The sequence below is a fragment of the Coregonus clupeaformis genome, unplaced genomic scaffold (genome assembly GCF_020615455.1).
Source record: "Coregonus clupeaformis isolate EN_2021a unplaced genomic scaffold, ASM2061545v1 scaf0063, whole genome shotgun sequence".
Classification (NCBI taxonomy): Eukaryota; Metazoa; Chordata; class Actinopteri; order Salmoniformes; family Salmonidae; genus Coregonus; species Coregonus clupeaformis.
The window spans coordinates 753,350-780,000 of NW_025533518.1; the positions used below are offsets into that span (position 1 = coordinate 753,350).

At 49.9% G+C, this 26,651-nt stretch overlaps 1 protein-coding gene across 1 annotated transcript in view; it reads left to right on the forward strand.

Annotated features, from left to right (window-relative positions):
- LOC121580080 (HEAT repeat-containing protein 6) overlaps nucleotides 1–26,651 on the forward strand; it is a 116,745-nt gene that overhangs the window by 78,561 nt on the left and 11,533 nt on the right. Inside the window, exon 15 of the mRNA XM_045212904.1 lies at nucleotides 22,247–22,381. Coding sequence (XP_045068839.1) covers nucleotides 22,247–22,381 — 135 coding nt within the window. The remainder of the gene's footprint in view (nucleotides 1–22,246; nucleotides 22,382–26,651) is intronic.

Below are 26,651 nucleotides of genomic sequence, written 5' to 3' on the forward strand. Positions count from 1 at the left end.
GATCGGAATGAAATGGACTAAGCATCTGGGAGCGGAGAGAGCAGGGCCTCCCTCACCAAAAACTTCTACCTCAGAAACTAAAATTGTTTCACTGAACCACCCGAACAAAAAACTCTCCCAACTTCCGCCTTTGGAAATCAGAATTGTTGTGAACCACAGCGGTTCAATGTTTAAAGGAATAGACTCAACCCACTTTGTTCAGCTAGCCAACTATGACACCATAGCCAACTAGCAGACTAGCATCCAATAACAATAACACACCGTTTAGCACCAACACTTGGTCACAACAAACCACCAATAATGTGATAACACACTAAACAGATCATTCGTGTCTGTGTCAAGTTCCTTTCATGACGCAGCAATGATTAGACGTTGGCTAGCTAGGACAAGTATATTGTGGTTAGCTACTACAGTACAGCCAGCTGGTTATATTGGGTAGCTAGCAATGGCCACTGTGTTGACTCTGTTTGAAGAACGGCTAGCTAGCTAGCTTCGTGCTACAGCCGGCACGGCCGAGGACACTGCCAAGACACAGTAACTACCCACAACAACCCACGAAGCCTAGCTATGACGCCGTAGCCAACCTGCAAGCTAGCATCCATTAACACACAACTTAGCATCAACACCTGGCCACAACAAACTGCCAAGAGTGTGTCAGCACACCAAACAGACAATTCAAGTCCGTGTCGAGTTCCCTTCACAACGCAGCAAAAAATAAAATAAAAAATTAAACCAACTAGCACAGAGGACAGGGTTACCAACTAGCACAGAGGACAGGGTTACCAACTAGCACAGAGGGCAGGGTTACCAACTAGCACAGAGGACAGGGTTACCAACTAGCACAGAGGGTTACCAACTAGCACAGGGGGCAGGGTTACCAACTAGCACAGAGGACAGGGTTACCAACTAGCACAGAGGACAGGGTTACCAACTAGCACAGAGGACAGGGTTACCAACTAGCACAGAGGGCAGGGTTACCAACTAGAGGACAGGGTTACCAACTAGAGGACAGGGTTACCAACTAGCACAGAGGACAGGGTTACCAACTAGCACAGAGGACAGGGTTACCAACTAGCACAGAGGACAGGGTTACCAACTAGCACAGAGGACACGGTTACCAACTAGCACAGAGGACAGGGTTACCAACTAGCACAGAGGACAGGGTTACCAACTAGCCCAGAGGACAGGGTTACCAACTAGCCCAGAGGACAGGTTTACCAACTAGAGGGCAGGGTTACCAACTAGCCCAGAGGACAGGTTTACCAACTAGAGGGCAGGGTTACCAACTAGCCCAGAGGACAGGTTTACCAACTAGAGGGCAGGGTTACCAACTAGCCCAGAGGACAGGTTTACCAACTAGAGGGCAGGGTTACCAACTAGCCCAGAGGACAGGTTTACCAACTAGAGGACAGGGTTACCAACTAGCACAGAGGGCAGGTTTACCAACTAGAGGGCAGGGTTACCAACTAGCCCAGAGGACAGGGTTACCAACTAGCACAGAGGACAGGGTTACCAACTAGCACAGAGGACAGGGTTACCAACTAGCCCAGAGGGAAGGGTTACCAACTAGCCTAGAGGACAGGGTTACCAACTAGAGGACAGGGTTACCAACTAGCACAGAGGGCAGGGTTACCAACTAGCACAGAGGGCAGGGTTACCAACTAGCACAGAGGGCAGGGTTACCAACTAGCCCAGAGGACAGGGTTACCAACTAGAGGACAGGGTTACCAACTAGCCCAGAGGACAGGGTTACCAACTAGCCCAGAGGACAGGGTTACCAACTAGCACAGAGGGCAGGGTTACCAACTAGCACAGAGGACAGGGTTACCAACTAGCCCAGAGGACAGGGTTACCAACTAGCACAGAGGACAGGGTTACCAACTAGCACAGAGGACAGGGTTACCAACTAGCCCAGAGGACAGGGTTACCAACTAGCCCAGAGGACAGGGTTACCAACTAGCACAGAGGACAGGGTTACCAACTAGCCCAGAGGACAGGGTTACCAACTAGCCCAGAGGACAGGGTTACCAACTAGCACAGAGGGCAGGGTTACCAACTAGAGGACAGGGTTACCAACTAGCACAGAGGACAGAGTTACCAACTAGAGGGCAGGGTTACCAACTAGCACAGAGGACAGGGTTACCAACTAGCACAGAGGACAGGGTTACCAACTAGCACAGAGGACAGGGTTACCAACTAGCCCAGAGGACAGGGTTACCAACTAGCACAGGGGACAGGGTTACCAACTAGCACAGAGGACAGGGTTACCAACTAGAGGACAGGGTTACCAACTAGCACAGAGGACAGGGTTACCAACTAGCACAGAGGACAGGGTTACCAACTAGCACAGAGGACAGGGTTACCAACTAGCCCAGAGGACAGGGTTACCAACTAGCACAGGGGACAGGGTTACCAACTAGCACAGAGGACAGGGTTACCAACTAGCACAGAGGACAGGGTTACCAACTAGCACAGAGGACAGGGTTACCAACTAGAGGGCAGGGTTACCAACTAGCACAGAGGACAGGGTTACCAACTAGCACAGAGGACAGGGTTACGAACTAGAGGACAGGGTTACCAACTAGCACAGAGGGAAGGGTTACCAACTAGCCCAGAGGGAAGGGTTACCAACTAGCACAGAGGACAGGGTTACCAACTAGAGGACAGGGTTACCAACTAGCACAGAGGACAGGGTTACCAACTAGCACAGAGGACAGGGTTACCAACTAGCACAGAGGACAGGGTTACCAACTAGCACAGAGGACAGGGTTACCAACTAGCACAGAGGACAGGGTTACCAACTAGCACAGAGGACAGGGTTACCAACTAGCACAGAGGACAGGGTTACCAACTAGCACAGGGGGCAGGGTTACCAACTAGCACAGAGGACAGGGTTACCAACTAGCCCAGAGGACAGGGTTACCAACTAGAGGACAGGGTTACCAACTAGAGGACAGGGTTACCAACTAGCACAGGGGGCAGGGTTACCAACTAGCACAGAGGACAGGGTTACCAACTAGCCCAGAGGACAGGGTTACCAACTAGAGGGCAGGGTTACCAACTAGAGGACAGGGTTACCAACTAGAGGACAGGGTTACCAACTAGCACAGGGGGCAGGGTTACCAACTAGCACAGAGGACAGGGTTACCAACTAGCCCAGAGGACAGGGTTACCATCTAGCACAGAGGACAGGGTTACCAACTAGCACAGAGGGCAGGGTTACCAACTAGCACAGAGGACAGGGTTACCAACTAGCCCAGAGGACAGGGTTACCATCTAGCACAGAGGACAGGGTTACCAACTAGCACAGAGGGCAGGGTTACCAACTAGCCCAGAGGACAGGGTTACCAACTAGCCCAGAGGGAAGGGTTACCAACTAGCACAGAGGACAGGGTTACCAACTAGAGGACAGGGTTACCAACTAGAGGACAGGGTTACCAACTAGCACAGAGGGCAGGGTTACCAACTAGCACAGAGGACAGGGTTACCAACTAGCCCAGAGGACAGGGTTACCAACTAGCACAGAGGACAGGGTTACCAACTAGCACAGAGGACAGGGTTACCAACTAGCACAGAGGACAGGGTTACCAACTAGCCCAGAGGACAGGGTTACCAACTAGCACAGAGGACAGGGTTACCAACTAGCACAGAGGACAGGGTTACCAACTAGCACAGAGGGCAGGGTTACCAACTAGCACAGAGGACAGGGTTACCAACTAGCCCAGAGGACAGGGTTACCAACTAGCACAGAGGACAGGGTTACCAACTAGCACAGAGGGAAGGGTTACCAACTAGCCCAGAGGGCAGGGTTACCAACTAGAGGACAGGGTTACCAACTAGAGGACAGGGTTACCAACTAGCACAGAGGACAGGGTTACCAACTAGCCCAGAGGACAGGGTTACCAACTAGCACAGAGGGAGGACAGGGTTACCAACTAGCACAGAGGACAGGGTTACCAACTAGCACAGAGGACAGGGTTACCAACTAGAGGACAGGGTTACCAACTAGCACAGAGTTACCAACTAGCCCAGAGGACAGGGTTACCAACTAGCACAGAGGACAGGGTTACCAACTAGCCCAGAGGACAGGGTTACCAACTAGCACAGAGGACAGGGTTACCAACTAGCACAGAGGGCAGGGTTACCAACTAGCACAGAGGACAGGGTTACCAACTAGCACAGAGGACAGGGTTACCAACTAGCCCAGAGGACAGGGTTACCAACTAGCACAGAGGACAGGGTTACCAACTAGCACAGAGGACAGGGTTACCAACTAGCACAGAGGGTTACCAACTAGCACAGGGGGCAGGGTTACCAACTAGCACAGAGGACAGGGTTACCAACTAGCACAGAGGACAGGGTTACCAACTAGCCCAGAGGACAGGGTTACCAACTAGCCCAGAGGACAGGGTTACCAACTAGCCCAGAGGGAAGGGTTACCAACTAGCACAGAGGACAGGGTTACCAACTAGCACAGAGGACAGGGTTACCAACTAGCACAGAGGACACGGTTACCAACTAGCACAGAGGACAGGGTTACCAACTAGCACAGAGGACAGGGTTACCAACTAGCCCAGAGGACAGGGTTACCAACTAGCCCAGAGGACAGGGTTACCAACTAGCACAGAGGACAGGGTTACCAACTAGCACAGAGGGCAGGGTTACCAACTAGCACAGAGGGCAGGTTTACCAACTAGAGGACAGGGTTACCAACTAGCACAGAGGACAGGGTTACCAACTAGCCTAGAGGACAGGGTTACCAACTAGAGGACAGGGTTACCAACTAGCACAGAGGGCAGGGTTACCAACTAGCACAGAGGGCAGGGTTACCAACTAGCACAGAGGGCAGGGTTACCAACTAGCACAGAGGGCAGGGTTACCAACTAGCCCAGAGGACAGGGTTACCAACTAGAGGACAGGGTTACCAACTAGCCCAGAGGACAGGGTTACCAACTAGCCCAGAGGACAGGGTTACCAACTAGCACAGAGGACAGGGTTACCAACTAGCACAGAGGACAGGGTTACCAACTAGCACAGAGGGCAGGGTTACCAACTAGCACAGAGGGCAGGGTTACCAACTAGCACAGAGGGCAGGGTTACCAACTAGCCCAGAGGGAAGGGTTACCAACTAGCCCAGAGGGCAGGGTTACCAACTAGAGGACAGGGTTACCAACTAGCACAGAGGACAGGGTTACCAACTAGCCCAGAGGACAGGGTTACCAACTAGCACAGAGGGCAGGGTTACCAACTAGCACAGAGGACAGGGTTACCAACTAGCACAGAGGACAGGGTTACCAACTAGCCCAGAGGACAGGGTTACCAACTAGCACAGAGGGCAGGGTTACCAACTAGAGGACAGGGTTACCAACTAGCACAGAGGACAGAGTTACCAACTAGAGGGCAGGGTTACCAACTAGCACAGAGGACAGGGTTACCAACTAGCACAGAGGACAGGGTTACCAACTAGCACAGAGGACAGGGTTACCAACTAGCCCAGAGGACAGGGTTACCAACTAGCACAGGGGACAGGGTTACCAACTAGCACAGAGGACAGGGTTACCAACTAGAGGACAGGGTTACCAACTAGCACAGAGGACAGGGTTACCAACTAGCACAGAGGACAGGGTTACCAACTAGCACAGAGGACAGGGTTACCAACTAGCCCAGAGGACAGGGTTACCAACTAGCACAGGGGACAGGGTTACCAACTAGCACAGAGGACAGGGTTACCAACTAGCACAGAGGACAGGGTTACCAACTAGCACAGAGGACAGGGTTACCAACTAGAGGGCAGGGTTACCAACTAGCACAGAGGACAGGGTTACCAACTAGCACAGAGGACAGGGTTACGAACTAGAGGACAGGGTTACCAACTAGCACAGAGGACAGGGTTACCAACTAGCACAGAGGACACGGTTACCAACTAGCACAGAGGACAGGGTTACCAACTAGCCCAGAGGACAGGGTTACCAACTAGCCCAGAGGACAGGGTTACCAACTAGCACAGAGGACAGGGTTACCAACTAGCCCAGAGGGAAGGGTTACCAACTAGCACAGAGGACAGGGTTACCAACTAGAGGACAGGGTTACCAACTAGCACAGAGGACAGGGTTACCAACTAGCACAGAGGACAGGGTTACCAACTAGCACAGAGGACAGGGTTACCAACTAGCACAGAGGACAGGGTTACCAACTAGCACAGAGGACAGGGTTACCAACTAGCACAGAGGACAGGGTTACCAACTAGCACAGAGGACAGGGTTACCAACTAGCACAGGGGGCAGGGTTACCAACTAGCACAGAGGACAGGGTTACCAACTAGCCCAGAGGACAGGGTTACCAACTAGAGGACAGGGTTACCAACTAGCACAGGGGGCAGGGTTACCAACTAGCACAGAGGACAGGGTTACCAACTAGCCCAGAGGACAGGGTTACCAACTAGAGGGCAGGGTTACCAACTAGAGGACAGGGTTACCAACTAGAGGACAGGGTTACCAACTAGCACAGGGGGCAGGGTTACCAACTAGCACAGAGGACAGGGTTACCAACTAGCCCAGAGGACAGGGTTACCATCTAGCACAGAGGACAGGGTTACCAACTAGCACAGAGGGCAGGGTTACCAACTAGCACAGAGGACAGGGTTACCAACTAGCACAGAGGACAGGGTTACCAACTAGCACAGAGGACAGGGTTACCAACTAGAGGACAGGGTTACCAACTAGCACAGAGGGCAGGGTTACCAACTAGCCCAGAGGACAGGGTTACCAACTAGCACAGAGGACAGGGTTACCAACTAGCCCAGAGGACAGGGTTACCAACTAGCACAGAGGACAGGGTTACCAACTAGCCCAGAGGGAAGGGTTACCAACTAGCACAGAGGACAGGGTTACCAACTAGAGGACAGGGTTACCAACTAGAGGACAGGGTTACCAACTAGCACAGAGGACAGGGTTACCAACTAGCACAGAGGACAGGGTTACCAACTAGCCCAGAGGACAGGGTTACCAACTAGCACAGAGGACAGGGTTACCAACTAGCCCAGAGGGAAGGGTTACCAACTAGCACAGAGGACAGGGTTACCAACTAGCACAGAGGACAGGGTTACCAACTAGAGGACAGGGTTACCAACTAGCACAGAGGGCAGGGTTACCAACTAGCACAGAGGACAGGGTTACCAACTAGCCCAGAGGACAGGGTTACCAACTAGCACAGAGGACAGGGTTACCAACTAGCACAGAGGACAGGGTTACCAACTAGCACAGAGGACAGGGTTACCAACTAGCCCAGAGGACAGGGTTACCAACTAGCACAGAGGACAGGGTTACCAACTAGCACAGAGGACAGGGTTACCAACTAGCACAGAGGGCAGGGTTACCAACTAGCACAGAGGACAGGGTTACCAACTAGCACAGAGGACAGGGTTACCAACTAGCCCAGAGGACAGGGTTACCAACTAGCACAGAGGACAGGGTTACCAACTATCCCAGAGGACAGGGTTACCAACTAGCCCAGAGGACAGGGTTACCAACTAGCCCAGAGGACAGGGTTACCAACTAGCCCAGAGGACAGGGTTACCAACTAGCACAGAGGACAGGGTTACCAACTAGCACAGAGGACAGGGTTACCAACTAGCACAGAGGGCAGGGTTACCAACTAGCACAGAGGGCAGGGTTACCAACTAGCACAGAGGGCAGGGTTACCAACTAGCCCAGAGGACAGGGTTACCAACTAGCACAGAGGACAGGGTTACCAACTAGCACAGAGGGAAGGGTTACCAACTAGCACAGGGGGCAGGGTTACCAACTAGCCCAGAGGACAGGGTTACCAACTAGCACAGAGGACAGGGTTACCAACTAGCACAGAGGACAGGGTTACCAACTAGCACAGAGGGCAGGGTTACCAACTAGCCCAGAGGGCAGGGTTACCAACTAGAGGACAGGGTTACCAACTAGAGGACAGGGTTACCAACTAGCACAGAGGACAGGGTTACCAACTAGCCCAGAGGACAGGGTTACCAACTAGCACAGAGGGAGGACAGGGTTACCAACTAGCACAGAGGACAGGGTTACCAACTAGCACAGAGGACAGGGTTACCAACTAGAGGACAGGGTTACCAACTAGCACAGAGGGCAGGGTTACCAACTAGCACAGAGGGCAGGGTTACCAACTAGCACAGAGTTACCAACTAGCCCAGAGGACAGGGTTACCAACTAGCACAGAGGACAGGGTTACCAACTAGCCCAGAGGACAGGGTTACCAACTAGCACAGAGGACAGGGTTACCAACTAGCACAGAGGGCAGGGTTACCAACTAGCACAGAGGACAGGGTTACCAACTAGCACAGAGGACAGGGTTACCAACTAGCCCAGAGGACAGGGTTACCAACTAGCACAGAGGACAGGGTTACCAACTAGCACAGAGGACAGGGTTACCAACTAGCACAGAGGGTTACCAACTAGCACAGGGGGCAGGGTTACCAACTAGCACAGAGGACAGGGTTACCAACTAGCACAGAGGACAGGGTTACCAACTAGAGGACAGGGTTACCAACTAGCACAGAGGACAGGGTTACCAACTAGCACAGAGGACAGGGTTACCAACTAGCACAGAGGACAGGGTTACCAACTAGCACAGAGGACAGGGTTACCAACTAGCACAGAGGACAGGGTTACCAACTAGCACAGGGGGCAGGGTTACCAACTAGCACAGAGGGCAGGGTTACCAACTAGAGGACAGGGTTACCAACTAGAGGACAGGGTTACCAACTAGAGGACAGGGTTACCAACTAGCCCAGAGGACAGGGTTACCAACTAGCCCAGAGGACAGGGTTACCAACTAGCACAGGGGACAGGGTTACCAACTAGCACAGAGGACAGGGTTACCAACTAGAGGACAGGGTTACCAACTAGCACAGAGGACAGGGTTACCAACTAGCACAGAGGACAGGGTTACCAACTAGCCCAGAGGACAGGGTTACCAACTAGCACAGGGGACAGGGTTACCAACTAGCACAGAGGACAGGGTTACCAACTAGCACAGAGGACAGGGTTACCAACTAGAGGGCAGGGTTACCAACTAGCACAGAGGACAGGGTTACCAACTAGCACAGAGGACAGGGTTACCAACTAGCACAGAGGACAGGGTTACTAACTAGAGGACAGGGTTACCAACTAGCACAGAGGACAGGGTTACCAACTAGCACAGAGGACAGGGTTACCAACTAGCACAGAGGACAGGGTTACCAACTAGCACAGAGGACAGGGTTACCAACTAGCCCAGAGGACAGGGTTACCAACTAGCACAGAGGACAGGGTTACCAACTAGCCCAGAGGGAAGGGTTACCAACTAGCACAGAGGACAGGGTTACCAACTAGAGGACAGGGTTACCAACTAGAGGACAGGGTTACCAACTAGAGGACAGGGTTACCAACTAGCACAGAGGACAGGGTTACCAACTAGCACAGAGGACAGGGTTACCAACTAGCACAGAGGACAGGGTTACCAACTAGCACAGAGGACAGGGTTACCAACTAGCACAGAGGACAGGGTTACCAACTAGCACAGAGGACAGGGTTACCAACTAGCACAGAGGACAGGGTTACCAACTAGCACAGGGGGCAGGGTTATCAACTAGCACATAGGACAGGGTTACCAACTAGCCCAGAGGACAGGGTTACCAACTAGAGGACAGGGTTACCAACTAGAGGACAGGGTTACCAACTAGAGGACAGGGTTACCAACTAGCACAGGGGACAGGGTTACCAACTAGCACAGAGGGCAGGGTTACCAACTAGCACAGAGGACAGGGTTACCAACTAGCACAGAGGACAGGGTTACCAACTAGCACAGAGGACAGGGTTACCAACTAGAGGACAGGGTTACCAACTAGCACAGAGGGCAGGGTTACCAACTAGCACAGAGGGCAGGGTTACCAACTAGAGGACAGGGTTACCAACTAGCCCAGAGGACAGGGTTACCAACTAGCACAGAGGACAGGGTTACCAACTAGCCCAGAGGACAGGGTTACCAACTAGCACAGAGGACAGGGTTACCAACTAGCACAGAGGGCAGGGTTACCAACTAGCACAGAGGACAGGGTTACCAACTAGCACAGAGGACAGGGTTACCAACTAGCCCAGAGGACAGGGTTACCAACTAGCACAGAGGACAGGGTTACCAACTAGCACAGAGGACAGGGTTACCAACTAGCACAGAGGGTTACCAACTAGCACAGGGGGCAAGGTTACCAACTAGCACAGAGGACAGGGTTACCAACTAGCACAGAGGACAGGGTTACCAACTAGAGGACAGGGTTACCAACTAGCACAGAGGACAGGGTTACCAACTAGCACAGAGGACAGGGTTACCAACTAGCACAGAGGACAGGGTTACCAACTAGCACAGAGGACAGGGTTACCAACTAGCACGGGGCAGGGTTACCAACTAGCACAGAGGGCAGGGTTACCAACTAGAGGACAGGGTTACCAACTAGAGGACAGGGTTACCAACTAGAGGACAGGGTTACCAACTAGCACAGAGGACAGGGTTACCAACTAGCCCAGAGGACAGGGTTACCAACTAGCACAGGGGACAGGGTTACCAACTAGCACAGAGGACAGGGTTACCAACTAGAGGACAGGGTTACCAACTAGCACAGAGGACAGGGTTACCAACTAGCACAGAGGACAGGGTTACCAACTAGCCCAGAGGACAGGGTTACCAACTAGCACAGGGGACAGGGTTACCAACTAGCACAGAGGACAGGGTTACCAACTAGCACAGAGGACAGGGTTACCAACTAGAGGGCAGGGTTACCAACTAGCACAGAGGACAGGGTTACCAACTAGCACAGAGGACAGGGTTACCAACTAGCACAGAGGACAGGGTTACCAACTAGAGGACAGGGTTACCAACTAGCACAGAGGACAGGGTTACCAACTAGCACAGAGGACAGGGTTACCAACTAGCACAGAGGACAGGGTTACCAACTAGCACAGAGGACAGGGTTACCAACTAGCCCAGAGGACAGGGTTACCAACTAGCACAGAGGACAGGGTTACCAACTAGCACAGAGGGCAGGGTTACCAACTAGCACAGAGGGCAGGGTTACCAACTAGCACAGAGGACAGGGTTACCAACTAGCCCAGAGGGAAGGGTTACCAACTAGCACAGAGGACAGGGTTACCAACTAGAGGACAGGGTTACCAACTAGAGGACAGGGTTACCAACTAGAGGACAGGGTTACCAACTAGCACAGAGGGAAGGGTTACCAACTAGCCCAGAGGGAAGGGTTACCAACTAGCACAGAGGACAGGGTTACCAACTAGAGGACAGGGTTACCAACTAGAGGACAGGGTTACCAACTAGAGGACAGGGTTACCAACTAGCACAGAGGACAGGGTTACCAACTAGCACAGAGGACAGGGTTACCAACTAGCACAGAGGACAGGGTTACCAACTAGCACAGAGGACAGGGTTACCAACTAGCACAGAGGACAGGGTTACCAACTAGCACAGAGGACAGGGTTACCAACTAGCACAGAGGACAGGGTTACCAACTAGCACAGGGGGCAGGGTTACCAACTAGCACATAGGACAGGGTTACCAACTAGCCCAGAGGACAGGGTTACCAACTAGAGGACAGGGTTACCAACTAGAGGACAGGGTTACCAACTAGAGGACAGGGTTACCAACTAGCACAGGGGGCAGGGTTACCAACTAGCACAGAGGGCAGGGTTACCAACTAGCACAGAGGACAGGGTTACCAACTAGCACAGAGGACAGGGTTACCAACTAGAGGGCAGGGTTACCAACTAGCACAGAGGACAGGGTTACCAACTAGCACAGAGGACAGGGTTACCAACTAGCACAGAGGACAGGGTTACCAACTAGCACAGAGGACAGGGTTACCAACTAGCACAGAGGACAGGGTTACCAACTAGAGGACAGGGTTACCAACTAGCACAGAGGGCAGGGTTACCAACTAGCCCAGAGGGAAGGGTTACCATCTAGCCCAGAGGACAGGGTTACCAACTAGAGGACAGGGTTACCAACTAGCACAGAGGGCAGGGTTACCAACTAGCCCAGAGGACAGGGTTACCAACTAGCACAGAGGACAGGGTTACCAACTAGCCCAGAGGACAGGGTTACCAACTAGCACAGAGGGAAGGGTTACCAACTAGCACAGAGGACAGGGTTACCAACTAGAGGACAGGGTTACCAACTAGCACAGAGGACAGGGTTACCAACTAGCACAGAGAACAGGGTTACCAACTAGCACAGAGGGAAGGGTTACCAACTAGCCCAGAGGACAGGGTTACCAACTAGCACAGAGGACAGGGTTACCAACTAGCACAGAGGACAGGGTTACCAACTAGCCCAGAGGACAGGGTTACCAACTAGCACAGAGGACAGGGTTACCAACTAGCCCAGAGGGAAGGGTTACCAACTAGCACAGAGGACAGGGTTACCAACTAGCACAGAGGACAGGGTTACCAACTAGCACAGAGGACAGGGTTACCAACTAGCACAGAGGACAGGGTTACCAACTAGCACAGAGGACAGGGTTACCAACTAGCACAGAGGGCAGGGTTACCAACTAGCACAGAGGGCAGGGTTACCAACTAGCACAGAGGACAGGGTTACCAACTAGCACAGAGGACAGGGTTACCAACTAGAGGGCAGGGTTACCAACTAGCACAGAGGACAGGGTTACCAACTAGCACAGAGGACAGGGTTACCAACTAGCACAGAGGACAGGGTTACCAACTAGCACAGAGGACAGGGTTACCAACTAGCACAGAGGGCAGGGTTACCAACTAGCACAGAGGACAGGGTTACCAACTAGCCCAGAGGGCAGGGTTACCAACTAGCACAGAGGGCAGGGTTACCAACTAGAGGACAGGGTTACCAACTAGAGGACAGGGTTACCAACTAGAGGACAGGGTTACCAACTAGCACAGAGGACAGGGTTACCAACTAGCCCAGAGGACAGGGTTACCAACTAGCACAGGGGACAGGGTTACCAACTAGCACAGAGGACAGGGTTACCAACTAGAGGACAGGGTTACCAACTAGCCCAGAGGGCAGGGTTACCAACTAGCCCAGAGGACAGGGTTACCAACTAGCACAGAGGACAGGGTTACCAACTAGCACAGGGTTACCAACTAGAGGACAGGGTTACCAACTAGCACAGAGGACAGGGTTACCAACTAGCCCAGAGGACAGGGTTACCAACTAGCACAGAGGACAGGGTTACCAACTAGCACAGAGGACAGGGTTACCAACTAGCCCAGAGGACAGGGTTACCAACTAGCCCAGAGGACAGGGTTACCAACTAGCACAGAGGACAGGGTTACCAACTAGCACAGAGGGCAGGGTTACCAACTAGAGGACAGGGTTACCAACTAGCACAGAGGACAGGGTTACCAACTAGCACAGAGGACAGGGTTACCAACTAGAGGACAGGGTTACCAACTAGCACAGAGGGCAGGGTTACCAACTAGCACAGAGGGTTACCAACTAGCACAGGGGGCAGGGTTACCAACTAGCACAGAGGACAGGGTTACCAACTAGCACAGAGGACAGGGTTACCAACTAGCACAGAGGACAGGGTTACCAACTAGCACAGAGGACAGGGTTACCAACTAGAGGACAGGGTTACCAACTAGAGGACAGGGTTACCAACTAGAGGACAGGGTTACCAACTAGCACAGAGGACAGGGTTACCAACTAGCACAGAGGGCAGGGTTACCAACTAGCACAGAGGACAGGGTTACCAACTAGCACAGAGGACAGGGTTACCAACTAGCCCAGAGGACAGGGTTACCAACTAGCCCAGAGGGAAGGGTTACCAACTAGCACAGAGGACAGGGTTACCAACTAGCACAGAGGACAGGGTTACCAACTAGCACAGAGGACAGGGTTACCAACTAGCACAGAGGACAGGGTTACCAACTAGCACAGAGGACAGGGTTATCAACTAGCACAGAGGACAGGGTTACCAACTAGCACAGAGGACAGGGTTACCAACTAGCCCAGAGGACAGGGTTACCAACTAGCACAGAGGGCAGGGTTACCAACTAGCACAGAGGGCAGGTTTACCAACTAGAGGGCAGGGTTACCAACTAGAGGACAGGGTTACCAACTAGAGGACAGGGTTACCAACTAGAGGACAGGGTTACCAACTAGAGGACAGGGTTACCAACTAGAGGACAGGGTTACCAACTAGCCCAGAGGACAGGGTTACGAACTAGCCCAGAGGACAGGGTTACCAACTAGCACAGAGGACAGGGTTACCAACTAGCACAGAGGACAGGGTTACCAACTAGCACAGAGGACAGGGTTACCAACTAGCACAGAGGGCAGGGTTACCAACTAGCACAGAGGACAGGGTTACCAACTAGCACAGAGGGCAGGGTTACCAACTAGAGGACAGGGTTACCAACTAGCACAGAGGACAGGGTTACCAACTAGCACAGAGGACAGGGTTACCAACTAGAGGACAGGGTTACCAACTAGCACAGAGGGAAGGGTTACCAACTAGCACAGAGGGTTACCAACTAGAGGACAGGGTTACCAACTAGAGGACAGGGTTACCAACTAGAGGACAGGGTTACCAACTAGAGGACAGGGTTACCAACTAGAGGACAGGGTTACCAACTAGAGGACAGGGTTACCAACTAGCCCAGAGGACAGGGTTACGAACTAGCCCAGAGGACAGGGTTACCAACTAGCACAGAGGACAGGGTTACCAACTAGCACAGAGGACAGGGTTACCAACTAGCACAGAGGACAGGGTTACCAACTAGCACAGAGGGCAGGGTTACCAACTAGCACAGAGGACAGGGTTACCAACTAGAGGACAGGGTTACCAACTAGCACAGAGGACAGGGTTACCAACTAGCACAGAGGACAGGGTTACCAACTAGCACAGAGGACAGGGTTACCAACTAGCACAGAGGACAGGGTTACCAACTAGCACAGAGGACAGGGTTACCAACTAGCACAGAGGACAGGGTTACCAACTAGCACAGAGGACAGGGTTACCAACTAGCACAGAGGACAGGGTTACCAACTAGCACAGAGGACAGGGTTACCAACTAGCACAGAGGGCAGGGTTACCAACTAGCACAGAGGACAGGGTTACCAACTAGCACAGAGGGCAGGGTTACCAACTAGAGGACAGGGTTACCAACTAGCACAGAGGACAGGGTTACCAACTAGCACAGAGGACAGGGTTACCAACTAGCACAGAGGACAGGGTTACCAACTAGCCCAGAGGGCAGGGTTACCAACTAGCACAGAGGGCAGGGTTACCAACTAGCCCAGAGGGCAGGGTTACCAACTAGCCCAGAGGACAGGGTTACCAACTAGCACAGAGGGCAGGGTTACCAACTAGCACAGAGGACAGGGTTACCAACTAGCACAGAGGGCAGGGTTACCAACTAGCCCAGAGGACAGGGTTACCAACTAGCACAGAGGGCAGGGTTACCAACTAGCACAGAGGACAGGGTTACCAACTAGCACAGAGGGCAGGGTTACCAACTAGCACAGAGGACAGGGTTACCAACTAGCCCAGAGGGCAGGGTTACCAACTAGCACAGAGGGCAGGGTTACCAACTAGCACAGAGGGCAGGGTTACCAACTAGAGGACAGGGTTACCAACTAGAGGACAGGGTTACCAACTAGCACAGAGGACAGGGTTACCAACTAGCCCAGAGGACAGGGTTACCAACTAGCACAGGGGACAGGGTTACCAACTAGCACAGAGGACAGGGTTACCAACTAGAGGACAGGGTTACCAACTAGCACAGAGGACAGGGTTACCAACTAGCACAGAGGACAGGGTTACCAACTAGCCCAGAGGACAGGGTTACCAACTAGCACAGGGGACAGGGTTACCAACTAGCACAGAGGACAGGGTTACCAACTAGCACAGAGGACAGGGTTACCAACTAGAGGGCAGGGTTACCAACTAGCACAGAGGACAGGGTTACCAACTAGCACAGAGGACAGGGTTACCAACTAGCACAGAGGACAGGGTTACCAACTAGAGGACAGGGTTACCAACTAGCACAGAGGACAGGGTTACCAACTTGCACAGAGGACAGGGTTACCAACTAGCACAGAGGACAGGGTTACCAACTAGCACAGAGGACAGGGTTACCAACTAGCCCAGAGGACAGGGTTACCAACTAGCACAGAGGACAGGGTTACCAACTAGCCCAGAGGGAAGGGTTACCAACTAGCACAGAGGACAGGGTTACCAACTAGAGGACAGGGTTACCAACTAGAGGACAGGGTTACCAACTAGCACAGAGGACAGGGTTACCAACTAGCACAGAGGACAGGGTTACCAACTAGCACAGAGGACAGGGTTACCAACTAGCACAGAGGACAGGGTTACCAACTAGCACAGAGGACAGGGTTACCAACTAGCACAGAGGACAGGGTTACCAACTAGCACAGGGGGCAGGGTTACCAACTAGCACATAGGACAGGGTTACCAACTAGCCCAGAGGACAGGGTTACCAACTAGAGGACAGGGTTACCAACTAGAGGACAGGGTTACCAACTAGAGGACAGGGTTACCAACTAGAGGACAGGGTTACCAACTAGCACAGGGGGCAGGGTTACCAACTAGCACAGAGGACAGGGTTACCAACTAGCACAGAGGGCAGGGTTACCAACTAGCACAGAGGACAGGGTTACCAACTAGCACAGAGGACAGGGTTACCAACTAGCACAGAGGACAGGGTTACCAACTAGAGGACAGGGTTACCAACTAGCACAGAGGGCAGGGTTACCAACTAGCCCAGAGGGAAGGGTTACCAACTAGCCCAGAGGACAGGGTTACCAACTAGAGGACAGGGTTACCAACTAGCACAGAGGACAGGGTTACCAACTAGCACAGAGGGCAGGGTTACCAACTAGCCCAGAGGACAGGGTTACCAACTAGCACAGAGGACAGGGTTACCAACTAGCCCAGAGGACAGGGTTACCAACTAGCACAGAGGGAAGGGTTACCAACTAGCACAGAGGACAGGGTTACCAACTAGAGGACAGGGTTACCAACTAGCACAGAGGACAGGGTTACCAACTAGCACAGAGGACAGGGTTACCAACTAGCCCAGAGGACAGGGTTACCAACTAGCCCAGAGGACAGGGTTACCAACTAGCACAGAGGACAGGGTTACCAACTAGCACAGAGGACAGGGTTACCAACTAGCACAGAGGACAGGGTTACCAACTAGCCCAGAGGACAGGGTTACCAACTAGCACAGAGGACAGGGTTACCAACTAGCCCAGAGGGAAGGGTTACCAACTAGCACAGAGGACAGGGTTACCAACTAGCACAGAGGACAGGGTTACCAACTAGCACAGAGGACAGGGTTACCAACTAGCACAGAGGACAGGGTTACCAACTAGCACAGAGGACAGGGTTACCAACTAGCACAGAGGGCAGGGTTACCAACTAGCACAGAGGGCAGGGTTACCAACTAGCACAGAGGGCAGGGTTACCAACTAGCACAGAGGACAGGGTTACCAACTAGCACAGAGGACAGGGTTACCAACTAGCACAGAGGACAGGGTTACCAACTAGCACAGAGGACAGGGTTACCAACTAGCACAGAGGGCAGGGTTACCAACTAGCCCAGAGGACAGGGTTACCAACTAGAGGACAGGGTTACCAACTAGAGGACAGGGTTACCAACTAGCACAGAGGACAGGGTTACCAACTAGCACAGAGGACAGGGTTACCAACTAGCCCAGAGGACAGGGTTACCAACTAGCCCAGAGGGAGGACAGGGTTACCAACTAGCACAGAGGGAGGACAGGGTTACCAACTAGCACAGAGGGAGGACAGGGTTACCAACTAGCACAGAGGACAGGGTTACCAACTAGCACAGAGGACAGGGTTACCAACTAGCCCAGAGGACAGGGTTACCAACTAGCACAGAGGACAGGGTTACCAACTAGCACAGAGGGCAGGGTTACCAACTAGCACAGAGGACAGGGTTACCAACTAGCACAGAGGACAGGGTTACCAACTAGCACAGAGGACAGGGTTACCAACTAGCACAGAGGACAGGGTTACCAACTAGCACAGAGGACAGGGTTACCAACTAGCCCAGAGGACAGGGTTACCAACTAGCACAGAGGGCAGGGTTACCAACTAGCACAGAGGACAGGTTTACCAACTAGCACAGAGGACAGGGTTACCAACTAGAGGACAGGGTTACCAACTAGCACAGGGGGCAGGGTTACCAACTAGCACAGAGGACAGGGTTACCAACTAGCACAGAGGACAGGGTTACCAACTAGCACAGAGGACAGGGTTACCAACTAGCACAGAGGACAGGGTTACCAACTAGCACAGAGGACAGGGTTACCAACTAGAGGACAGGGTTACCAACTAGCACAGAGGACAGGGTTACCAACTAGAGGACAGGGTTACCAACTAGAGGACAGGGTTACCAACTAGCACAGAGGACAGGGTTACCAACTAGAGGACAGGGTTACCAACTAGCACAGAGGACAGGGTTACCAACTAGAGGACAGGGTTACCAACTAGAGGACAGGGTTACCAACTAGCACAGAGGACAGGGTTACCAACTAGCACAGAGGACAGGGTTACCAACTAGCACAGAGGACAGGGTTACCAACTAGAGGACAGGGTTACCAACTAGCACAGAGGACAGGGTTACCAACTAGAGGACAGGGTTACCAACTAGCACAGAGGACAGGGTTACCATCTAGAGGACAGGGTTACCAACTAGCACAGAGGACAGGGTTACCAACTAGAGGACAGGGTTACCAACTAGCACAGAGGACAGGGTTACCAACTAGCCCAGAGGACAGGGTTACCAACTAGCCCAGAGGACAGGGTTACCAACTAGCCCAGAGGACAGGGTTACCAACTAGCACAGAGGACAGGGTTACCAACTAGCACAGAGGGCAGGGTTACCAACTAGCACAGAGGACAGGGTTACCAACTAGCCCAGAGGGAAGGGTTACCAACTAGCACAGAGGACAGGGTTACCAACTAGCACAGAGGACAGGGTTACCAACTAGCCCAGAGGACAGGGTTACCAACTAGCCCAGAGGACAGGGTTACCAACTAGAGGACAGGGTTACCAACTAGCACAGAGGACAGGGTTACCAACTAGAGGACAGGGTTACCAACTAGCACAGAGGGCAGGGTTACCAACTAGCCCAGAGGACAGGGTTACCAACTAGCACAGAGGACAGGGTTACCAACTAGCCCAGAGGACAGGGTTACCAACTAGCACAGAGGACAGGGTTACCAACTAGCACAGAGGACAGGGTTACCAACTAGCACAGAGGGCAGGGTTACCAACTAGCACAGAGGGCAGGGTTACCAACTAGCACAGAGGACAGGGTTACCAACTAGCACAGAGGACAGGGTTACCAACTAGCACAGAGGACAGGGTTACCAACTAGAGGACAGGGTTACCAACTAGCACAGAGGACAGGGTTACCAACTAGCCCAGAGGACAGGGTTACCAACTAGCCCAGAGGACAGGGTTACCAACTAGCACAGAGGACAGGGTTACCAACTAGAGGACAGGGTTACCAACTAGCACAGGGTTACCAACTAGAGGACAGGGTTACCAACTAGCACAGAGGACAGGGTTACCAACTAGCACAGGGTTACCAACTAGAGGACAGGGTTACCAACTAGCACAGAGGACAGGGTTACCAACTAGAGGACAGGGTTACCAACTAGAGGACAGGGTTACCAACTAGCACAGAGGACAGGGTTACCAACTAGCCCAGAGGACAGGGTTACCAACTAGCCCAGAGGACAGGGTTACCAACTAGCACAGAGGACAGGGTTACCAACTAGAGGACAGGGTTACCAACTAGAGGACAGGGTTACCAACTAGCACAGAGGGCGCCATGGCAATTTCTTACAAATATATAAGACCTGCTGACTTTGACCTACTGACTGTCAGGCAGTGAGGCAGCCTGTTGCTGAGTGACTTTGACCTGCTGACTGTCGGTCAGTGAGGCAGCCTGTTACTGAGTGACTGTGACCTGCTGACTGTCTGTCAGTGAGGCAGCCTGTTGCTGAGTGACTGTGACCTGCTGACTGTCGGTCAGTGAGGCAGCCTGTTGCTTAGTGACTGTGACCTGCTGACTGTCAGGCAGTGAGGCAGCCTGTTGCTGAGTGACTGTGACCTGCTGACTGTCAGGCAGTGAGGCAGCCTGTTGCTGAGTGACTGTGGTTGGGAGGGGTGTGTGTGTTCAGACTGAGTGCTGCAGCTGAGGGAGAGGAGATGGAGCCGCACGTCATGACAACTTTTTATCAGTTGTAGGTAGGATATTTAGATGAATTATGGAGTCACCTATTTCCAACCCTTTTTCCATAAGACATATTAATGCGCTAGAACTGATGCGCGTCAAGGAATAACGACGACGACAGGAAAACGACTTTAGGCGCTCCAGAGCGCATTAGAAATTTCCTCTGAGGTGGTTTAAACTGCATTGTAATGTCGACTACTTATGGAAAACCATATGAAGCGAAGGTTTTTACACAAGCTCAGTTCTTGGGTCTTTAGTTTAGCGCGAGTGGAAATTTGAAATGGAAGTTCTGGAACTCCCTTGCGTGCGTCTTATGGGGAGTCCACAATGAAACTGACATTACATCTGTTGGCCACCAATTAGCTTAATCATTTCTATACCAATGGAGGCTACTGTAGCTTACCATTTGATACAATAAATATGTTGAAATGATGATATCACTGGAGTCATTGCAAATTAATTTGTCCACTTGTGTAGCCTACCTGGAGCTGGCAAACGTATTTAATCAGAAAAAGTACCCAATTGTCATACTTGAGTAAAAGTAAAGATGCCTGAATAGAAAATGACTCAAGTAAAAGTGAAAGTCAGCCAGTGAAATACTATGTCGTGACGTGACTGTCATTAATATGATGACTGTTATTTATCGAATCAACTAACTATGGCTGGAGTGGTGTAAAGCTTGCCTCCATTGGACTCTAGAGCAGTGGAAACGTGTTCTCTAGGGTGATGAATCATGCTTTGCATAATGCCAACTGTAAAGTTTGGTGGAGGAGGAATAATGGTCTGGGGCTGTTTTTCATGGTTCGTGCTAGGCCCCTTAGTTCCAGTGAAGGGAAATCTTAAACAATTACATTCTAGATGATTCTGTGCTTCCAACTTTGTTGCAACATTTTGGGGAAGGCCCTTTCTTGTTTCAGCATGACAATGCCCCCATGCACAAAACGAGGTCCATACAGAAATGGTTTCTCGAGATCGGTGTGGAAGAACTTGACTGGCCTGCACAGAGCCCTGACCCCAGGGAAGAGTAGCTGCTGCCTTGGCAGGAACTAATGGGGATCCATAATAAACCCCAGGAAGAGTAGCTGCTGCCTTGGCAGGAACTAATGGGGATCCATAATAAACCCCAGGAAGAGTAGCTGCTGCCTTGGCAGGAACTAATGGGGATCCATAATAAACCCCAGGAAGAGTAGCTGCTGCCTTGGCAGGAACTAATGGGGATCCATAATAAACCCCAGGAAGAGTAGCTGCTGCCTTGGCAGGGAACTAATGGGGATCCATAATAAACCCCAGGAAGAGTAGCCGCTGCCTTGGCAGGAACTAATGGGGATCCATAATAAACCCCAGGAAGAGTAGCTGCTGCCTTGGCAGGAACTAATGGGGATCCATAATAAACCCCAGGAAGAGTAGCTGCTGCCTTGGCAGGAACTAATGGGGATCCATAATAAACCCCAGGAAGAGTAGCTGCTGCCTTGGCAGGAACTAATGGGGATCCATAATAAACCCCAGGAAGAGTAGCTGCTGCCTTGGCAGGAACTAATGGGGATCCATAATAAACCCCAGGAAGAGTAGCTGCTGCCTTGGCAGGAACTAATGGGGATCCATAATAAACCCCAGGAAGAGTAGCTGCTGCCTTGGCAGGAACTAATGGGGATCCATAATAAACCCCAGGAAGAGTAGCTGCTGCCTTGGCAGGAACTAATGGGGATCCATAATAAACCCCAGGAAGAGTAGCTGCTGCCTTGGCAGGAACTAATGGGGATCCATAATAAACCCCAGGAAGAGTAGCTGCTGCCTTGGCAGGAACTAATGGGGATCCATAATAAATGCAAATACACCTGTCTGTGTCACACCTGTCTGTCTCTGTCTGTTAAACCTGTCTGTCTAATCTGTGTGTCTGACTGCGTCTGCGTTGCAGGTGGTCCAGTTCTGGGTGGATGTATTGAGTGGTCCGTTGAACGGAGCCCTTCAGAGTCATCAGCATCCTACTCTACAGACCAGCTCCTGTGACACCCTCTCCTCAATCTTACCACAGGCCTTCACACAGCTACCGGTACCCCCACACACACACACACACACACACACACACACGTCCTCTGTAGCTCAGCTGGTAGAGCACGGCGCTTGTAAAGCCAAGGTAGTGGGTTCGATCCCCGGGACCACCCATACACAAAATAATGTATGCACGCATGACTGTAAGTCGCTTTGGATAAAAGCGTCTGCTAAATGGCATATTATTATTATTATAAGTCAATATTGCCAAAGCAACAATGTACAGTGCCTTGCAAAAGTATTCATCCCCCTTGGCGTTTTTCCTATTTTGTTGCATTACAACCTGTAATTTAAATGGATTTTTATTTGGATTTCATGTAATGAACATACACAAAATAGGTGAAGTGAAAATATATATATTTTCAAAAGTCTAAAAGATAAATAACGGAAAACTGTTGCGTGCATATGTATTCACCCCCTTTGCAATGAAGCCCCTAAATAAGATCTGGTGCAACCAATTACCATACAATGTGATTTTCTGGATTTTTGTTTTAGATTCCGTCTCTCACAGTTGAAGTGTACCTATGATAAAAATTACAGACCTCTACATGCTTTGTAAGTAGGAAAACCTGCAAAATCGGCAGTGTATCAAATACTTGTTCTCCCCACTGTATATACACCTGTTCTGAAAGGCTCCAGAGTCTGCAACACCACTAAGCAAGGGGCACCACCAAGCAAGCGGCACCATGAAGACCAAGGAGCTCTCCAAACAGGTCAGGGACAAAGTTGTGGAGAAGTACAGATCAGGGTTGGGTTATAAAAAAATATCTGAAACTTTGAACATCCCACGGAGCACCATTTTAAATCCATTATTAAAAAATTGAAAGAATATGGCACCACAACAAACCTGCAAAGAGAGGGCTGCCAACCAAAACTCACGGACCAGGCAAGGAGGGCATTAATCAGAGAGGCAACAAAGAGACCAAAGATAACCCTGAAAGAGCTGCAAAGCTCCACAGCAGAGATTGGAGTATCTGTCCATAGGACCACTTTAAGCCATACACTCCACAGAGCTGGGCTTTACAGAAGAGTGGCCAGATAAAAGCCATTGCTTAAAGAAAAAAAATAAGCAAACACGTTTGGTGTTCGCCAAAAGGCATGTGGGAGACTCCCCAAACATATGGAAGAAGGTACTCTGGTCAGATGAGACTAAAATTGAGCTTTTTGGCCATCAAGGAAAACGCTATGTCTGGCGCAAACCCAACACCTCATCACCTAGAGAACACCATCCCCACAGTAAAGCATGGTGGTGGCAGCATCATGCTGTGGGGATGTTTTTCATCGGCAGGGACTGGGAAACTGGTCAGAATTGAAGAAATGATGGATGGCACTAAATACAGGGAAATTCTTGAGGGAAACCTGTTTCAGTCTTCCAGAGATTTGAGACTGGGACAGAGGTTCACCTTCCAGCAGGACAATGACCCTAAGCATACTGCTAAAGCAACACTCGAGTGGTTTAAGGGGACACATTTAAATGTCTTGGAATGGCCTAGTCAAAGCCCAGACCTCAATCCAATTGAGAATCTATGGTATGACTTAAAGATTGCTGTACCCCAGCAGAACCCATCCAACTTGAAGGAGCTGGAGCAGTTTTGCCTTGAAGAATGGGCAAAAATCCCAGTGGCTAGATGTGCCAAGCTTATAGAGACATACCCCAAGAGACTTGCAGCTGTAATTGCTTCAAAAGGTGGCTCTACAAAGTATTGACTTTGGGGAGGTGAATAGTTATGCACGCTCAAGTTTCTACATGTTGTGTAAATGAAATGATATAAACCCCCCAAAAAATCCAATTTAATTCCAGGTTGAAAGGCAACAAAATAGGAAAAATGCCAAGGGGGTGAATACTTTTGCAAGCCACTGTGTGTGTGTATGTATGTATGTGTGTGTGTGTATATATATATGTATATATATATATATATATATATATATATATATATATATACATACATACACACACACAGTATATATATATATCCCTCACACAATATATTTTGATTTGTTTAAAACTTTATTGGTTACTACATGATTCCATATGTGTTATTTAATAGTTTTTATGTCTTCACTATTATTCTACAATGTAGAAAATAGTACACATTTAGAAAAACCCTTGAATGTATGCTCTCTCTGTCTGTGTCGGTCTCTGGAATTCAAGCTGCTTTTTTGGCATGAAAAACATTGCATCAATATTGCCAAAGCAACAATGTAATATAATAATGAATAATAATAATATACAATGGTAGTAAATAATGTAATAAATAATAGAAATAACAACAAAATGTTAACAGCCAATAGAAAACTAGAATGAATAATAGGGTCAATAAAAGGCTAAACATGGGAAATAAACGTGCTACTATTATTACTACTAAAATGAATGCTACCACCACTATTATTAACACTAATATTACAACTATCCCTACTGCTACCATTACCACTAGTAGCATTTCTACCTGTAATATCTCTACTGCTACCATTACCACTAGTAGCATTTCTACCTGTAATATCTATCCTACTACCATTACCACTAGTAGCATTTCTACCTGTAATATCTCTACTACTACCATTACCACTAGTAGCATTTCTACCAGTAATATCTATCCTACTACCATTACCACTAGTAGCATTTCTACCTGTAATATCTCTACTACTACCATTACCACTAGTAGCATTTCTACCTGTAATATCTCTACCTACTACCATTACCACTAGTAGCATTTCTACCTGTAATATCTCTACTACTACCATTACCACTAGTAGCATTTCTACCAGTAATATCTATCCTACTACCATTACCACTAGTAGCATTTCTACCTGTAATATCTCTACTACTACCATTACCACTAGTAGCATTTCTACCTGTAATATCTCTACCTACTACCATTACCACTAGTAGCATTTCTACCTGTAATATCTCTACTACTACCATTACCACTAGTAGCATTTCTACCTGTAATATCTCTACTACTACCATTACCACTAGTAGCATTTCTACCTGTAATATCTATCCTACTACCATTACCACTAGTAGCATTTCTACCTGTAATATCTCTACTACTACCATTACCACTAGTAGCATTTCTACCTGTAATATCTCTACTACTACCATTACCACTAGTAGCATTTCTACCTGTAATATCTCTACTACTACCATTACCACTAGTAGCATTTCTACCTGTAATATCTATACTACTACCATTACCACTAGTAGCATTTCTACCTGTAATATCTATCCTACTACCATTACCACTAGTAGCATTTCTACCTGTAATATCTATACTACTACCATTACCACTAGTAACATTTCTACCTGTAATATCTCTACTACTACCATTACCACTAGTAACATTTCTACCTGTAATATCTATCCTACTACCATTACCACTAGTAGCATTTCTACCTGTAATATCTATCCTACTACCATTACCACTAGTAGCATTTCTACCTGTAATATCTATCCTACTACCATTACCACTAGTAGCATTTCTACCTGTAATATCTCTACTACTACCATTACCACTAGTAGCATTTCTACCTGTAATATCTATCCTACTACCATTACCACTAGTAACATTTCTACCTGTAATATCTCTACTACTACCATTACCACTAGTAACATTTCTACCTGTAATATATATCCTACTACCATTACCACTAGTAGCATTTCTACCTGTAATATCTATCCTACTACCATTACCACTAGTAGCATTTCTACCTGTAATATCTCTACTACTACCATTACCACTAGTAGCATTTCTACCTGTAATATATATCCTACTACCATTACCACTAGTAGCATTTCTACCTGTAATATCTCTACTACTACCATTACCACTAGTAACATTTCTACCTGTAATATATATCCTACTACCATTACCACTAGTAGCATTTCTACCTGTAATATCTCTACTACTACCATTACCACTAGTAGCATTTCTACCTGTAATATCTCTACTACTACCATTACCACTAGTAGCATTTCTACCTCTAATATCTCTACTACTACCATTACCACCAGTAGCATTTCTACCTGTAATATCTATCCTACTACCATTACCACTAGTAGCATTTCTACCTGTAATATCTATCCTACTACCATTACCACTAGTAGCATTTCTATCTGTAATATCTCTACTACTACCATTACCACTAGTAGCATTTCTACCTGTAATATCTATCCTACTACCATTACCACTAGTAGCATTTCTACCTGCAATATCTATCCTACTACCATTACCACTAGTAGCATTTCTATCTGTAATATCTCTACCACTACC